This window comes from Amblyomma maculatum, chromosome 1 (genome assembly GCF_055883805.1).
Source record: "Amblyomma maculatum isolate TAMU_Amacu chromosome 1, ASM5588380v1, whole genome shotgun sequence".
Classification (NCBI taxonomy): Eukaryota; Metazoa; Arthropoda; class Arachnida; order Ixodida; family Ixodidae; genus Amblyomma; species Amblyomma maculatum.
In genome coordinates this window covers 192,484,898-192,500,478 of record NC_139344.1, presented here as the reverse complement: position 1 = coordinate 192,500,478, position 15,581 = coordinate 192,484,898, and the positions used below count along the sequence as shown (strand labels likewise).

General features: G+C 44.9%; 1 protein-coding gene across 4 annotated transcripts in view; it reads right to left on the bottom strand.

Moving 5' to 3' along the window:
- The window catches only part of LOC146205277 (lon protease homolog 2, peroxisomal-like), an 81,692-nt gene that overhangs the window by 3,031 nt on the left and 63,080 nt on the right, over nucleotides 1-15,581 (bottom strand). For 3 of the 4 annotated variants that reach the window (XM_084589940.1, XM_084589938.1, XM_084589939.1), the window contains exons 13-16: nucleotides 14,962-15,097; nucleotides 13,215-13,435; nucleotides 12,514-12,726; nucleotides 810-1,013 (exon numbers count right to left, since the gene is read on the bottom strand). In XM_084589940.1, coding sequence (XP_084446066.1) covers nucleotides 810-1,013; nucleotides 12,514-12,726; nucleotides 13,215-13,435; nucleotides 14,962-15,097 — 774 coding nt within the window. Of the gene's footprint in view, nucleotides 1-809; nucleotides 1,014-9,997; nucleotides 10,243-12,513; nucleotides 12,727-13,214; nucleotides 13,436-14,961; nucleotides 15,098-15,581 lie in introns of those variants that run through there. The other variant, XM_084589941.1, reaches the window with a different exon arrangement.

The window sequence follows — 15,581 nt, the reverse complement described above, 5'->3', positions numbered from 1 at the left end:
ACTAATTTATTTACTTTAGCCTCTCTCTTGTACCACTCAATCTACCTGCAGCATAGCTGTTACCAGCTCCACAAGCAAAGCACACTTCTCGCCTTTTTGCACACCACAGGCAATACAGCAACATCTGGCCATCTCTGCACCGCAATAACACGTATCGCAACACCCCTTTAATTGGAAATGCGGCCCCAGAGTTTTTAAGCTTCAAGCGGGTGTACTTTCTGTGGGAGACAGCACATGGCACGAGACTGCATGATATGTCCTGCCTTTCCCACACCAGCAAGAAGACTTCCACTCCAAGAAAGCACACTTGTGCAAGAGAGCTTCCCTGTCATTCTCTGCAAAGGTGCATAGAAGCCATCTTACGGGGGTGCGCTTTCTTGCATGTTACGTATTTTCTCTTTCTACCTTGATGGTGCTTTGCAGATGCCCCGTGAGTGCCATAGGGCGGGGTCATCACGTCTTACGGCCACCACGAAAATCAACTCAGCTGAAAGGCACATATAACAGTTCACCTTAGCTGACATTTGATTTTTTATATGGGAAATGAACTAATGGTATCACACTGTTTATCTTACCTGAGAATTAATCTTAACTGAGTTTGTTTTAATGGGGGTCTAGAGTAGTACATTGGTACAAAGTTCTGGCACTGGAACACAAATGGCTCCAGCATGCTTGGTAAATTCCAGAAGGTTGCGTGCCAGTGCATTTGAGTCTCAAAACTAAGTTCCATGAACTTTTGACTGCACTGGCAGAAACGTGAACAAAGCCATCTAAAGAAGTCACCCAAAAGAGGAGAGAAAAAACTTCACCGGAAGCACCAAGCCTTGCAGAGTGATTTCACCAGTCATGGCCACATAAGGAAGAACTGTGCGACCGGTGAAGAGGGATACCAGCACTGTGACAATGGTGATGCCGGCTGAAGGTCCATCTTTTCCAACAGCTCCAGCAGGGAAATGAATGTGCACATCGGTGCCTTCCATCAGGTCAGTGCCCTTCTGCACTGGCAGGTGGAACTGCATTAAAAAAAACACACAGACCTTTGGTCTGAAAATGATGCACCATTTACTCATGATAATGATCAACAAGTACCGCTGAAGCTGGCTATATCGAACTGCCTGATTATTCTCTTGGAAATCCCACGTAAAAGCATAGCATTTCTACTAATGTTCATCGAACTCCCGCTAATGGAACGCTCAATATATTGAACTGCGTGCCATTTTCCAGCAAAGGGCACTTTTCTTAATGGCGCTCCCGTGATCACTTTGCGTGCATGAAGTCAGGTTACCTGAGTACCCTTGGGCACCCGCTGGCAGCGCTAACACTGTAAAACCCCGTGATGAGGTGAACATCGAGTCTGCTTATAAGTGGTCTCCTGTTTGGCACGCTTGTTCTGAGCACGGTACTACTGTTATGCAAGGAAGCCAGTGTTCGATGAAGCCAGTCTAGCTGACTGAAGGCTTGCAGTGACTCTCATGTGGCCTGCTTCGCTGCTGAAGACAATGCAGAAATCAACTATATCCAACTGTATCCAAGTGTACCAGTAACAGAATCAGACTTCCTAGCGCAAGATACAAGCAGCAGCAGCTCAGACGCTCCAGTCTGGTCCAAAGAGCGGCACGTCAGGGTGTGCCCCCATTTAGCCTCATTTTTGGCGATACATCGAGCTAGTTTGAGTTCGATATATCTGGGTTCAGCTGCATTGAGGGGCGATGCGACATTAAAATTGCACTTTCTGCAAAAAAACAAAAGGTGTTAAATTTTTGTTGTTCTGGATTGTGCATGTAATAAAGACATTTCTCACCAAGTTTGGATTGTCATCTGTGCAGTAGAATAAATAAAATGAATTTTATTTGCGAGACGAAGCGTACTCAACCGCCAAAAGGGCTTATGAATACTGTTTTGAAGACGCAGTGGCAGATTGGGCAAGAAACTGAACGCGGAGTGAATCTCCAAGTTAGCGCGTCTTTCGTGCTTTTTAGCCAAAGAAGACCTGCTATTGAGAATACAGCAGGCAGAAAAAAAAAAGAAAAAAAAAAGGAAAAACATATTTTGGACTGTGGCAACAGCGGGCTGGCTGGTAAACCGAAACTGAAGCTTGGATTGACAGAAATGTAGCATGTGACCTTTGAATGCTGTTTTCCCGCAATAAAGAGCCTGGCTAACCAGAGTGCTCAATAAACTGGAGATAGAATAAGGAGCTCAGACGAAGAAGCCCATCCATCAGCAACAAAGGAAAGCCTTTCACAAGCGCAGACAAGGGCGCTGGACAGCTGTAAAACTGAAAAAAGAAAAGATGAAAAAAAAGTTGGCAGAGGCTTAGCTTGGTTAAGCCCGGTAGGTTGCGAAAGCATCCTTAGCAGTAGGCGGCATCGTAGTCATGCGCACCACCGTCTCTCACGGACGGCGCGAGTCGGTCGCCGCTTTATACAGCTGTATAACGTCACAATACCTGTGGCGCTCCTGGCAGAGAGAGCGGGAGTTAGGCCGCTGTTCATGCGCACCGCCGTCTTTCACGGACGGCGTGAGTTCGTCGCCCAGCTTTGAGGCGTGACGTCATAACACCTGTGGCGCTCCTGGCAGAGAGAGCAAGAGTTAGGCCGCCGTACATGCGCACTGCCATCTTTTACGGACGGCGCGAGTTGGTCGCCCAGCTTTGAGGCGTGACGTCATAACACCTGTGGCGCTCCTGGCGTAGAGAGAAGGAGTTAGGCTGCCGTTCATGTGCACCGCAGTCTCTCACGGACGGCATGGGTTGGTCGCCCAGCTTTGAGGCATGACGTCACACAGAGGTCATGCGAAAGGTGACTTCATGTGCACCGCCGTCGCACCGCAAAGGCTTGAAAGTGAAAGTAGTATTGCTTTCGCAATAAAAAGAGGCGAACTGAAGCAATCACCACACAGCAGCGTCATGTTGAAAAGGCTATCCCAACATATGCAGCAGGGCACTTTAATATTTTAGGCCCTAAAATTATATAGCATCTTCTGAAATTATTGAACTCATTTTTCTGTTTGCGCTTCTTGCAAGAGCAAAACCGTTAGGAAAATTATCATTACCAAACTCTTTCGCCAAGAGCTGCTTTCAAGATGGTTTCTCGACTAAAATTTTGTCAGGAACAAGATGCGGTACTTTTTGGATCTCTAATTATTCCTTAAGAAAAAAAATAACAGATACAGTCGCCGACCGATTATTCGGACCTCACGGGGACCACCGAAAAATCAGAATAAACAGGAGTCCGAAAAAACATCAGAAAAAAAAGAAGTGAAAACTTTATTTCTATGCACTGGCATGTCCTATGCACTTATTCAGGTCCCGCAATTGGCTGGAAAAATTCGTGAATACGCTGCGGGATGCTCCTCCGTTTGCGAGCAATCAGATCGGCTTGAATCTCTGAAAGGGTCGTGCTGTCACTGTAGGCAGCTGCAAGCATCGTCACCGCATTCACAAGGTCCACGTGCGACGGCAGCGGAACAGGTGGTGCGTCGTCCTCTGACTCAGATTCGTCGTCAGGCGGGACAGGTGTCTACCTGACGAATTAGCTCGTCTGTGAGTGCTGCACTGTCGGCAGATGAAAAGTTCTCAAAGGTGACTGCGTCTGGGATCACCCTGCCGCCACTGCGCAAGTCTTGCAGCACATGTTCGCCAGCATGCCGAAAGCAGTTTCGGAGTGTGGCTGCAGTAACTGCCTTCCAGGCGTCAGCAAGCATGCTGATCACCGACAGCAGAGTTACAGCATACTGCTTGCCGGCGTCAATGCACAGAACCATGCGGCTCAGCAAGTGTGCTCTGTATAGCACCTTCAATTTTTTAATCTCACCCTGGTCCATGGGTTGAAGGACACTCGTTGTGTTTGGTGGCAGGAATTCCAACTGAATGGATTCCAGGTCATCGATGTGGCCATGTGCACCGCAATTGTCCACAAAGAGTAACACCTTGCGATTTTGGGCCTTGAATTTCCGGTCCAGCTTGCGTACATAGGCAGCGAAAAGATGCTGCGCAATCGAAGCTTTCGAATTGGCTTCATACCACACGGGCAATGTTTTTACCCCCTTGAAGCATCTCGGGCTCTTTGATTGCCCAATCACAAGAATCGGGAGCTTTTCATTTCCCGACATGTTGCTGCCAACCATCACTGTGACCCGGTCTTTGCTATGCCTTCCACCGTGGCAGGGGTCGCCAGACATGGACAGTGTCTTCTCGGGTAACATCTTATAAAAAAAGAACTGTTTCGTCACATTTGAAGACATCATCAGGCGAAAATCGGTCCAGCAGCGACTCCAGTCTGTCGGAGCGGTAATTTGTTACAAGAGTCTGGTCCACGGCACCACTCTCGCCGCATATTTTCTTGAAAGTGACGTCGTACCTCTTCTTAAAGTTACGGAGCCAGCAATCACTAAACTTAAAAGCCTTCGATGTTCATTCGCAGTGCGAGGGCCTCCGCCTTTTGTTTCAGAAGATCGCCCGACACTGGGATCCTCTTTGCAACTGTCGCACACAGCCACATGTGGAGCGCTTCTTCGAGCTTCGGGTGGCTGCCCTCTCTGAAATGTTTTCTTTCCAGCACTGAAGAAGACTGCAATGATTCGTTCAAAATCTTCATTTTGTTTTTCATATAGTCCGACACAGTCTGCTTCGAGATGCTGAACTCCCGGGCAACTTCGCTCTGCAGGCGGCCATTCTGCACTTGATGGATCATGGCGATCTTCTTCACCATTGTCATCATTGCGTATTTGCCGCGCTTCTTAGCTGAATTCCCCGGCGCTAACTGCCCCGATGTTGGCGCCATTCCCGTGTGCTTCGTTGGTCTCACTGCTAGGCGTACACAACACACAAGGAACACAAGTAGAATAAACACCGCACACCGTCACAAAGAAGAAAGAAGAGACGACTGGGCCACCGGCTACTGGATTTGACCTGGATTTGGATGGGCGAGACTGAAACTAGCCATTGTGTCGGAACACACAAAAACGATGATGATGAGCGGACTCCGTTCCTATTGCCACCTCTTGGGGCGGTAAGGAGGCTCATTCCAAAATAGAAATGGCGCTTCATGCTTCAGTCAGTGACGGTGTGGGTAGCTGCTGTCGATCGAGTTGGCCCGAGTAGGGTCCGAAAAATCAAATTAGAGGTTGCGAAGTGTCCGAAATTTCGGTATTTGTTATGCATTACGGCCTATGGGAAGGGTGACAGTGCCGCGAAGCAGTCAGAATAATCAGTCGGCGACTGATGATGACAAAGAAATGAAATTCATTTTTAAGATGTTCACACTTTTACAAAACAGTCAAAGAACCCGTGATTGGCCTTATCCCAAATAATGATCTACCTAGAAGGTATCTAATGACAAACAATTAGTACATCTTCATTACATTTCAGAAATGATAGTTTTCCAAAGCTGACATATTTAATTGCTCAATATGACAGCTACAATATTTTTCTCCTTGTACTAGGTGATTAAATTTAGAATATTTCTAATAAGAGGAAGACAAGCCATGCCTGCAAATTTTATCCAAATTGGCACAGCAGTTTATAACTTGACCCTTTAGCCTAGCATCCCCCTTAAAAGAAATAAAAGGAAAGAGGAACACACAGTTCTTGCAAACAACTCCTTGGGTCAGATTGTATAACGGCATGGTAAAGATTTTAGCCATTCTAATGAAGTTAATGACAAGTTAGGCAAAGAATACCAGGTAATAGAAAACTAATAAAAGAAGACTTGTGTGCTTGGAAAGAGGATAATTCAGTGGAATGCAACAATTCAGGCTCATCTTTTTCTCTATCCGTTTATTATGGGTGATTCAAGTTGGAATCAGTGGTATTCAGGAGGTGTCGAATGCATTATTGAATGAGCTCATTGAAAAAAAAATATTGCCCCCAAAAGTAACAGAACAATGCCAGTCTTTGTAGTGTACAGCTGTGTGATGCATTTGTAATGTCGTTGATCGACTTTAACATGTGGAGGTGCAGGGTCGTCCACTATTATTGCAAGCACTCGAGCAGGTGGTTGCTCTCTTTAAATTGCCATTGTATCCGACCTGGCTGAGCAGGCCATGTTTAGCACCACCTCTAGGTCTCTCTGGACCCTGGTCACTTTGCTTTGATGCGTGGCCAGGTTGGATTCAATGGCACCGTAAAGACCACCTGCTCGAGGTTTTGCACTAACAGACTCTGCATAAAGCTTGTGCCCCTGCTCTTTGCTATAGTGTGGGGCAGTGTGTGATGTGCTGGTTTTGCTAGAGACAGTGTACCGTATTTACTCGCATAATGATCGCACTTAAAAAAAAAAAAAAAAAACACGCAAATTTCGGGGTGCGATCATTACGCGGGGTAAATGTTCCACAATAAAATTTTTGAGCACCGAAAACGCAAACAAGTTGCAGGTCAGACGTCTAGAACAGATATCTCAATTACAACCAAAAATAAAAGTCGAGTAAGGCTTACCTTCGCAATAAACACGCACATTAAGTATCACATGAACTGCACAATACCCATTTATTTTTTCTCGTAAGTAGTCTAATCAGAGTCTGAATCCTCACTTTCATTGCTGCATGACTCATCACTGGAAACGGCAGAGTCGTTGCTGAGAGCATCTTCACAATCCCGTAAGTGATCTTCCGTTCCATACAAAACGTTCGATATGCCTGTCTTGTTGAAGCTCTTGGACACTACCTCGTCGGGGATACTGCTCCACGCTTCTGCGATCCACAAGCAAAGCATCTCCACGGATGGCCTACTGATCTTTCCGCTCGGCGTCAAATCATGCTGGCCCATTGCCATCCACTCTGCATAAAGTCTTCGAACGTTGTCCTTGAACAGTTTGTTCAGCGACATGTCGAGAGGCTACAGCAGCGAAGTCAGACCCCCAGGAATCATTGCAATGTCCGTGCGCAGCTCTTTAAGCTTAGCACGCACGCTGTCCACAAGGTGACCCCTGAAACGGTCCAAAACCAGAAGCGAGGGAAGCAGAAGTGCTCCTAGTCTTCGTCCCCAAACAGTCTTAATCCAGTCGACCATCAGGTCTGCAGTCATCCATCCTTTCATTTGTGCACGTATATAGATGCCATGCAGGTGCATAGCCAGGGGGAGGGCTTATAGGGCTGTAGCCCCCCAAGAAATTTTTTTGTACTGTCATACACCGCAGACCAAAACAGCTACCAGAGCCGGAAATCAATCTGGACTTTGTCTCCAGTATGTCTTTTTCATGCTCAAAAAGAGATTTCTGCGGGAATAAAAAAAAAGCGAAAGGTGCATTTAGTTTTCTGAAATCATCCACCGGACCATACAAAGGAGACAAGCCATACTACTAGATAAGCTGATAAAGCACGCAGAGAAGGAATGCGTGGGGAAATAATAATAATAATAAAAAAAAAACTAGGAGAGAGCGTGACGCCACGTGCGCAGCCTCCACAGGCCAAACTCGATCTTCTGACGCCGCGCTGTCTTCTCCCTCTCGGGCCTCTTGTTCGCACTGAATCTCGGTGTTTTTATGTTGAAGTGGTCTGCTGAGAGTCCTTGTCTGTTCGTAACACTTTAGTTTGTTAGAGTGCAGATGCTGCATTATAATCAAAATTATAAGCACACTGGAGAGAATGCAGAGAACAATTTCATCCGCGGGTCCGTCAAGAGCACTATGTATTCGAGCTAATGTTAATTGTATATGGCTGAAAAACTGCCTGTGAAGAATTTTCAGTTCTGCAATTGTTAAATTAAACGAATGATTTTCGTCTGAAACAATTCATGTGCAGGATACTCGATGGATCACGAAAGTCCCGGATGGTACTATTCTTCCATGCAATCTTTGCATCCCGGCATGCAGAATTTATGGCGCAGTTGAGAGGTGACAGGTTGGCGACAGGTATCTCGATACTGAGGAGGCTGAGCAGCAACGTCAGCCCCCCTCGAAAAACATTTTTGGCTACGCCACTGATGTCACGGGGAAAGTTTCCTTTCAGAATAGTCTTCCGTTTGAAGATGACGTATGGTGGCAGCTTCCGCCCGTCGGCCGTCATAGCAAGCATGACGGTGCATCGCTGTTTTTCTGCGCCAGACGTCTTCACGAGGACGCTCCGAGTACTCTTCTCATTCACAGTTGTATTCAGAGGCATGTCGAACGTCAGTGGAGTTTGATCGGCATTTCTAATTTGCGACATGAGGTAACCGCTTTTCTTGCGAAGCCTAGTGACGAAGTGATGAAAGTCTATCACTTTGCTTTCATACGCGGATGGGAGCCGCTGGCACAACGACGTCTGCCGCCTCAAGGAAAGTCCATTCCGTAGCATAAAGCGAGTCGTCCAACCGGAGCTAGCGCGGAAATCCTTTGCGGCAATTCCCAGCTTCCTGGCAGTTGTGCGCGCCTGCGTCTGTATCATTTCTAATGACACTGCACAACCATTCTTGCACAGGTCCCTCACGTATTCTAGGATCGCCTCCTCAACATGACGGAATTTGCCCGTTTTGGGTCCACGGAAAGCCCGCCGTGTCTTGTTCGCAGCCATCAGCTTCTCGCGCTGCTTCCTCCAATAGCGTATCCTGATTTCATCGACGCCGAAATGCCTGCCAGCAGCGCAGTTGCTATGCTCCAGTGCATAGTCAACTGCCTTGAGCTTGAACGCGGCGGTGTAACTGGCATACCGCCCCATGGTGAAATGGCGTAAACTCACACAAAACTACAAAGCACGCTGCGAAGCTGCCGAATTGCAAAACGGCGAATGCCGTAAAGCGCGTTTTAACCCTTTCACTGTCGGCTGTTTCTGACTGGGACGCACCCCCAGTGTCGGCTTGGTTTCAGAGAACGAGCATATCAGGGAACGAGCATAAAGATTTATTTTGCATCATGATGGGTATACAAATAAATTAGTCAATGCAATTTGCACATGTCAGTGTTCTGCAGGTGTTTAAATAAACATCATCATCATCAGTCTGACTATAAATGATATATGATAAAATAAAAAAAAACACGCTCAATACTTCTTCAGAGTGTGGTGGATCCTGAGTCTGAATCCGAGCTTGGCTGGTAATCAGAACCCGAAGAGCCATCGCTCCAGTCAGCCGTCGAAGGTCCCGCGCGGTCCGCCATCCGAAAGTAAGCGCGCGCGGAGGGCGCACATTCAGTGGCCAGCACAAGGGAGAGAAACGGCGCGTAGTGAAGTCAAAAGAGAAAAAGATGGAAAGGGGCTAAAACACTCGTGTGCTGCTGCTGCTAACGGCAAGCTGTCCTCAAGCGAGGGCGCGTGGAGAGAGCGAATGCAGCAATCGAGTCATATGTCAGTCGGAGAGAGGAAACCGCGTGCGACCCTGAACTTGCCACGCCGTAGCGGAAGCGCGACAAAGAACAAAAATAAAAACCTCCAAACCTGCCGCAGATGGCAGAACAAACTTTGAACCCATAAACGCACGCGCGCGCCGAAGGATCGCTCGCTCGAGAGAGTAGTGTCACGGAGCGACCACGCCCCCTCCCACGAGCAAAGAACGGGCGGGCGCGGTTGCACCATACTCTTCCATATATGTGTCTTATCGGCGCGGAGCGAGCATATCAGCTTGTAGAAAGATTCAACAGATGGCGGAGCAAGTCCAAGCGCGGCAGCTTTACGGTGAGGCGCGAAGATTTGAACGCAAGATAGAATACGTACGGGTACGTTATTGACACTGCGGGGAGGAAACGCGAATACGTACCGGTACGTTCGTGACAGTGAAAGGGTTAATTAAGGAATCATGGGAACTCGTCGGAATGCATTCGCTGCGCGGATGACTGCAGATCAACCAACAGGCGGCTGCCGCTATAACAGTGCGGGACATGAAAACAAAAATGGCGGCGGAAGCAAGTTCGGAGTGCAATCATTACGCGGGGAATTTAAAAAATGGAATTTTGACCTCAAAATTCGGGGTGCAATCAATATGAGAGTACATACGGTATAAGAGGTAGGGCGACTGTTTTCTTACTTTCAGATCTAATGCCTAAAGGAGGATCTTTTCATTTGGAAATGCTAAAAATAGATAAACAGCTAATTTATTTTATTTTTATTTACACAATACTGCAGATGCTCACTTGAGCCCAGGCACGAAGCGCAGAAAAATAAAATCACTCAATACAACGGCAGGCAACACCAGTAAAACAAAGAGATCAATAAAATTGCCTGATATAGTACATAGCATAACATACAGAACCTAAAATAGATTACAAAGTGCCTCGCAAAAATCAACGACCGAGATAACTCGTAGAGGCCAGAAATTCCATTCATCAATCGTGCCTGAAAAAAAAAATTAAAAAGCTTTAGTATGAGCAAAGTATGGTGCTAAGGTGTGATCATGATAACGAGTTCTACGCATTTATGAAAACTATATATAAGGGGCTGGAGAAATGCCTAGTTTTTCATGAATTAGTTAATGAAAAAAGCAAAGGCAGGCGATCTTACGTCTGACATGGAGAGGTTTAATATTGTTTCCTCCCATTAGTGAAGATAGGGAATCAGTTCTATTGTACTTGTGTGGACAAAAGTAAACTAAGCACACTATTTCTTTCTAAAATTTTTCACAGGATGCATAACTGAAACTGAGAGTCATGTTATGTGAGAATCAGTATTAGGTGCCAGTGCACTTTCACATGTACAAATAATGTTTTATTATCTCCAATACAGACGGCGTGATTGCAATTTGAACAAAAAAGCGTGCTCCGTTTACTTATGTCCACACCTGTACCTTTTAAATATAACACATACTGTGTGTCTGTATTTTTGCTAGTTCTGTTATGTGCTTTTTTCATATGGAGGTCCCAAACAATGGCGGCATTTTAAAGTTTTGATCTTAGAGAAAGCTAATAAGATGCAGCTGCTAGGCGCACATTTAGTTTATGGTGAAGAAAACCAAGTTTACGTAAAGCTGATGATTTAATGTGGTCTATGTGGTCGCTCCATTTTAGTTCCAAGTTTACCATAATACCAAGGTACTTACTTATACCTTGGCACTTCTTTAACTGAAACGCCATTAATCTAATAGTCGAAGAAAAACGAATTTTTCATGTTATCTGAGAGCAAATTACTGATTCAGATAAAATGCCCTTCAAATTTGGTGACTTTTCAATTGGCACCACTGTGCTGGAAAGGATTAGGAAGCTGATTTACAATAATAAACCTATTTGACTTGTTTGAAATATGTGTAGGTAAAAATATATTGCACACAACATCCAATAATTCACTACATAGTGCAGAGCCTAAAACAAGTAATGGAACAAATCAAAAAGTACAAATCATTCTTCAAAGATTTTGACATAATTCCAATCAGAATGCCTACAGAACAAAAAATTAATAGAAATTGCACAGAAGGTGCCGCCTCCAAATTTTTTTGCCGCATCATGAAATAGCACCCATATCTTTTCTTTTTCTGTGCTAGATAAATTTCTAAAGGTATTGCAAGCAAACAATATGAAAATTAGGCTTAGCTTTTTGGAGTAAACAATTCAGAAAAGCGTGCATGGAAGAAGCACATGGTCAGAAGAAAGGGGACTATCACTAGGTCCAATAATTAGCAGAAGAGATGACATGCCTTGCCAAAGAAAGGAACGGTAACTTGAAAAAGGGATTTTCATGCTCGAGTTTTGAAAAAACTCTAGGGGGCACTTTGGATCACTGAACTGCGATGAGGCGAAAGCCTCTATAGCACGGTGGTCCGAAGCCCTCCACTATGGCACCTCTTTTTCTCCATTTTCACTCCCACCTTCCTCCTTTTCCTTACAGCATGGCTAAGGTGCCCGTGGAGAATTGTGACAGATAGTGAGCCTTCTCTTTCCTGTAAACCAGTTTGAAACGCCGCTGATGCCTGCTGTACTGTGTCTGCTTCTGTATGTTGTGTGATGCGGCGTTCGAGGAAGTGCCAAATGAAAAAAAAAAAAAAAAATTGGTGGTGGCTTAGCTTGGTTAAGCCTGGATATCAGAAGCGAAAAGCTTCAGCGATGCCATGGCTTAGCTTGTGGCTCCTTGGCGTAGTTCTGGCTTACCTTGTTGTTCACGGTTGCACCTTATAGATATTCTATGGCTTATCATCAAGGTGAAACATTGATTACAGCCGTACATCACATCAGATTAAAATTACAAGGGTTCAATGCTGCTGAACCAAATATTGAGCGAAAGCATTAGCTGCGGGTGACCAAGCGTTCTTCTTCTTCTCTTTTTCTCCTTCCTCAGCCCACATATAAAGCCCCACTTTAACCAAGTCGTATGAACGTGCCTGCGTGGCCTAGGGATAACGTAAATGCAAGGGTCTTGGCAGGCTGATATGAAAGGAGAGGCCCGAGTTGGCAGCTCCTGCCAAACGTAATGTCAGGAAACCCTACGTCCAGTTAGTGCTCGGCCATCGAAAGCGCTACGGATGGACAGACGGACGGACACTATCCTGGCCGCGAGCACGAGCCATTAACCCTTAACAAAGAGGAAAAGAAAAGAAAACGAACAACAGGCACTAGAGCAGCTTCAGCCATGTTGTTTGACCAACAAAAATGCTGAGCTGTACACAGAAAGTGTGCCTACCATGTCAGCATGAATGCGTAGCCAGTTGAGGGCCAGCTTGGCCGACTCCTTCATGACATCGCCCAATTGCCCTGTGAGGATGAGCTGCCCATCACCTTCCATGCGTGAGGCCTCCACAAACATGATCTCGCCACCAGCCACAGTCCATGCCAGACCTACTGCCACCCCTGGCTGCAGAAGGCGAGAGTCCATGTCCTGATCATACTGGGGTGGCTGCAACAAAAGTACCACCAAATTACTTATGCTGTTAATTACTACAATACAAAGCTACCATGTAAAAGAAGCATTCCTAGGGTGTGGCAAAGCAACCACTATATGAAAACCTTGAAGAACATATAGCAGTAAGTGGTAAGAACTTAAGTAACAGTTTCGGTTCTTACATAACTAGAAGAAAAACTTCGAACATGAAATGTGAAATTTGAGACCAGATTAAGAGTTGTACACAGGATAACCAAGTCATTAATAAACACTCTTATTTTAAACTTTAATCAGGTAAATTTTTAAGCAGAATCAGTTATCACACAACCACACCAAACATGTCTATTGCTGCAACATTTAAAATCTGCCACTTAGAAAAGAAGCTAACCATAACGGCCTCCCGCTCACTGGTAGGGAGGGAGGGACATTACATGGCACCAATCTGTGCCCTGCAACTTACAAACTCAAGCTACAACTGATTGAGACACAAAATGGTAGCTCACTCCCAGAACGGTTTCAATGGCCATTTCATCAATGACAATGGGGAGAGAAGGTGGGCGTGCCACAGTCGCTGTGACAGCACACTGGTTGGACAGCTGATCTTGCTGAAGAGCCACGGGACAGAGGGCTTCACTTTCAACGACCTTTACAGCAACAGCTCGGCAAAGAGCTCCAATCTTGCGCTCCAATGTCCGCACTCCAGCTTCTCTGGTGTATTTCACGACTGCAGTCAACAAGAAGCAATCAAGGACATCACATGAACCATTTCTTCCCAAATTCAACAGTTATGTAAACAGTTTACGCTACATGAGTAAGCAGAAAATATTGATCAACACAAAAACTCCTCTTGGCATGTAGTGGTCTAATTTTCTGAATTTCAAAACATTAGGGGCAAGGTATGCATGTGGCTTACGTGGTATAATCCTTGAGAAAATAATGCAAATCATTCGATCAATAAACTCAAAAGAACAATTTTTGCTTGAGCTACTCATCCATGCTGAAGGTGAAGCAAAAGAAAGGAACAAATTTAGCAAATTTGAAGGTGCATACAAAATGAGCATAACAGACCACTAGGCAGCAAAGTATGTTCAAGTTTAGTTGCAAATGACAAAATAACTGCCATGCACAATGGTACAGCCATGATTTAAAGAACAGAAAGCAAGCAGCCCAGATACCACTTAACTGCTGTTTCTAAAGCCATCTTATCAAGGTTTCTTTTGCAAAATAAAAGTCATTTTTGTCAACATTAGAAAAGCTACGATGTCTATTTCTGGTTTAATGAAATGCCTAATTAACAGTGCCTGCGAGCCCTTTCAAGAGCGTTACTGATGAAAGCAAGTACACAAATATTCATAAACAGTCCAAGATACATGAAATCAAAACTGTAATACAGCATGCTTCTTTGTTATTTCTAAAAATTACAGCTGCAATGCTCCTGAAAGAAACTCCATAAAGCGATTGTTGTGCACTGCATGCCATCTGGCTACAGCCTTTGGTGAGCTTAATTTCACAAGTCTTTGGCATTACCCACAAAACCTTACAGCTGCTTTAATAAATGTTAGCATCATAAGAAGGGTGACAAAACATGAAGAATCAAACAAGCAAAAAACTCAATGTTCTCTCGTAGAAAGGAAGCACAGATGCATGTTTTCCTTGATGCCTTGTTATCAAGTTCCCCAATTAAGTACCTGGTAACATTTGAACTGCACAAAACCAAAAAAGTCCTACCCACTTTTCTAGATACCCAGCTGCAGGCAGTGATCTCATATCGCTGTCCCTGTCAAAGCTAACAATATATAAACACGAATCATCACTCATTTCATGCAACAGAGCTGCCTTCTAAACTATACCTGCTCGAAAAGTGTTTGCACTGTGATAACTCAGATGCCTGTGAAAGGTACAACATTCCATAAGTGAACCATAAAGTAACACACATCTTCATGGCTGAACATATTTTCTTTATAAATATACCAGCAGTGAAAAAATAGAATTCAAAACCAAAACCACAGAGAACTACCAGTGATATGCTGCAAGGCCGTGAAACATATAGTTGGCGATGTGATTCTATAAATGGGTGACTGTAAGGCACTGGAAAAAGAGGGTGAATAGACATGTTGCAGAAAGAGGGATGTACTGCAGAACGCCTCTTATTTAAGGACAGTTTAACTCTGCCTGCATGCTACAATGAACTACAGGGTGAATCAACAAAAAGCCTTCTTTCAAAGAGGACAGGGTGCCCTAATCACTCACCAAGCTTCTTCAGTGCCTCATCGGTCACTTGCATCATGTCAGTTGTGATACCATGCTCTTTAAGTTGCTTAGGAAGAAGATGGTTTCGAGCTATGTGTTCCTTCTCCTCGTGAGTATAACCAGGGACAGAAATAACCTATTCATCAAAGAAAACAAACAATTGCAACACCACATCTCAGTTCGGCCTTTAAATTGCCACAGTAATTTCTTTCAACATTCACACCAGCAATACACCAACAATAGTAGAACTTGTACGAAAATAATGCACAGAATGTTAACATCAACCCGACTGCATCTACTGCAGAACAAATGACTCGTTCAATGATCCACGATTCCTGAATTAGCACTGTCCTGCACCAGCCAGGGCCGCCATGTCCTAGCAAATCTCACATCTCCCCACACGAGTCTGGTGCTATTGGCTGTTTTCTTTCACTTTTAATCTGGTCTGTTACCTTAACAAGCCACTGGTTATCAGCTTTTTTTCTATAGTTTGTCTCACTTAAGTCTATTTCTCACCCTAGGTTTTACTTTAAATACAATTAACGTTAATCCACGTCGCTCTCATTATATGTTTCTTAATCTTACCCCTATTGTTCTCTTTTCCAAGGCTTGCCACTTGG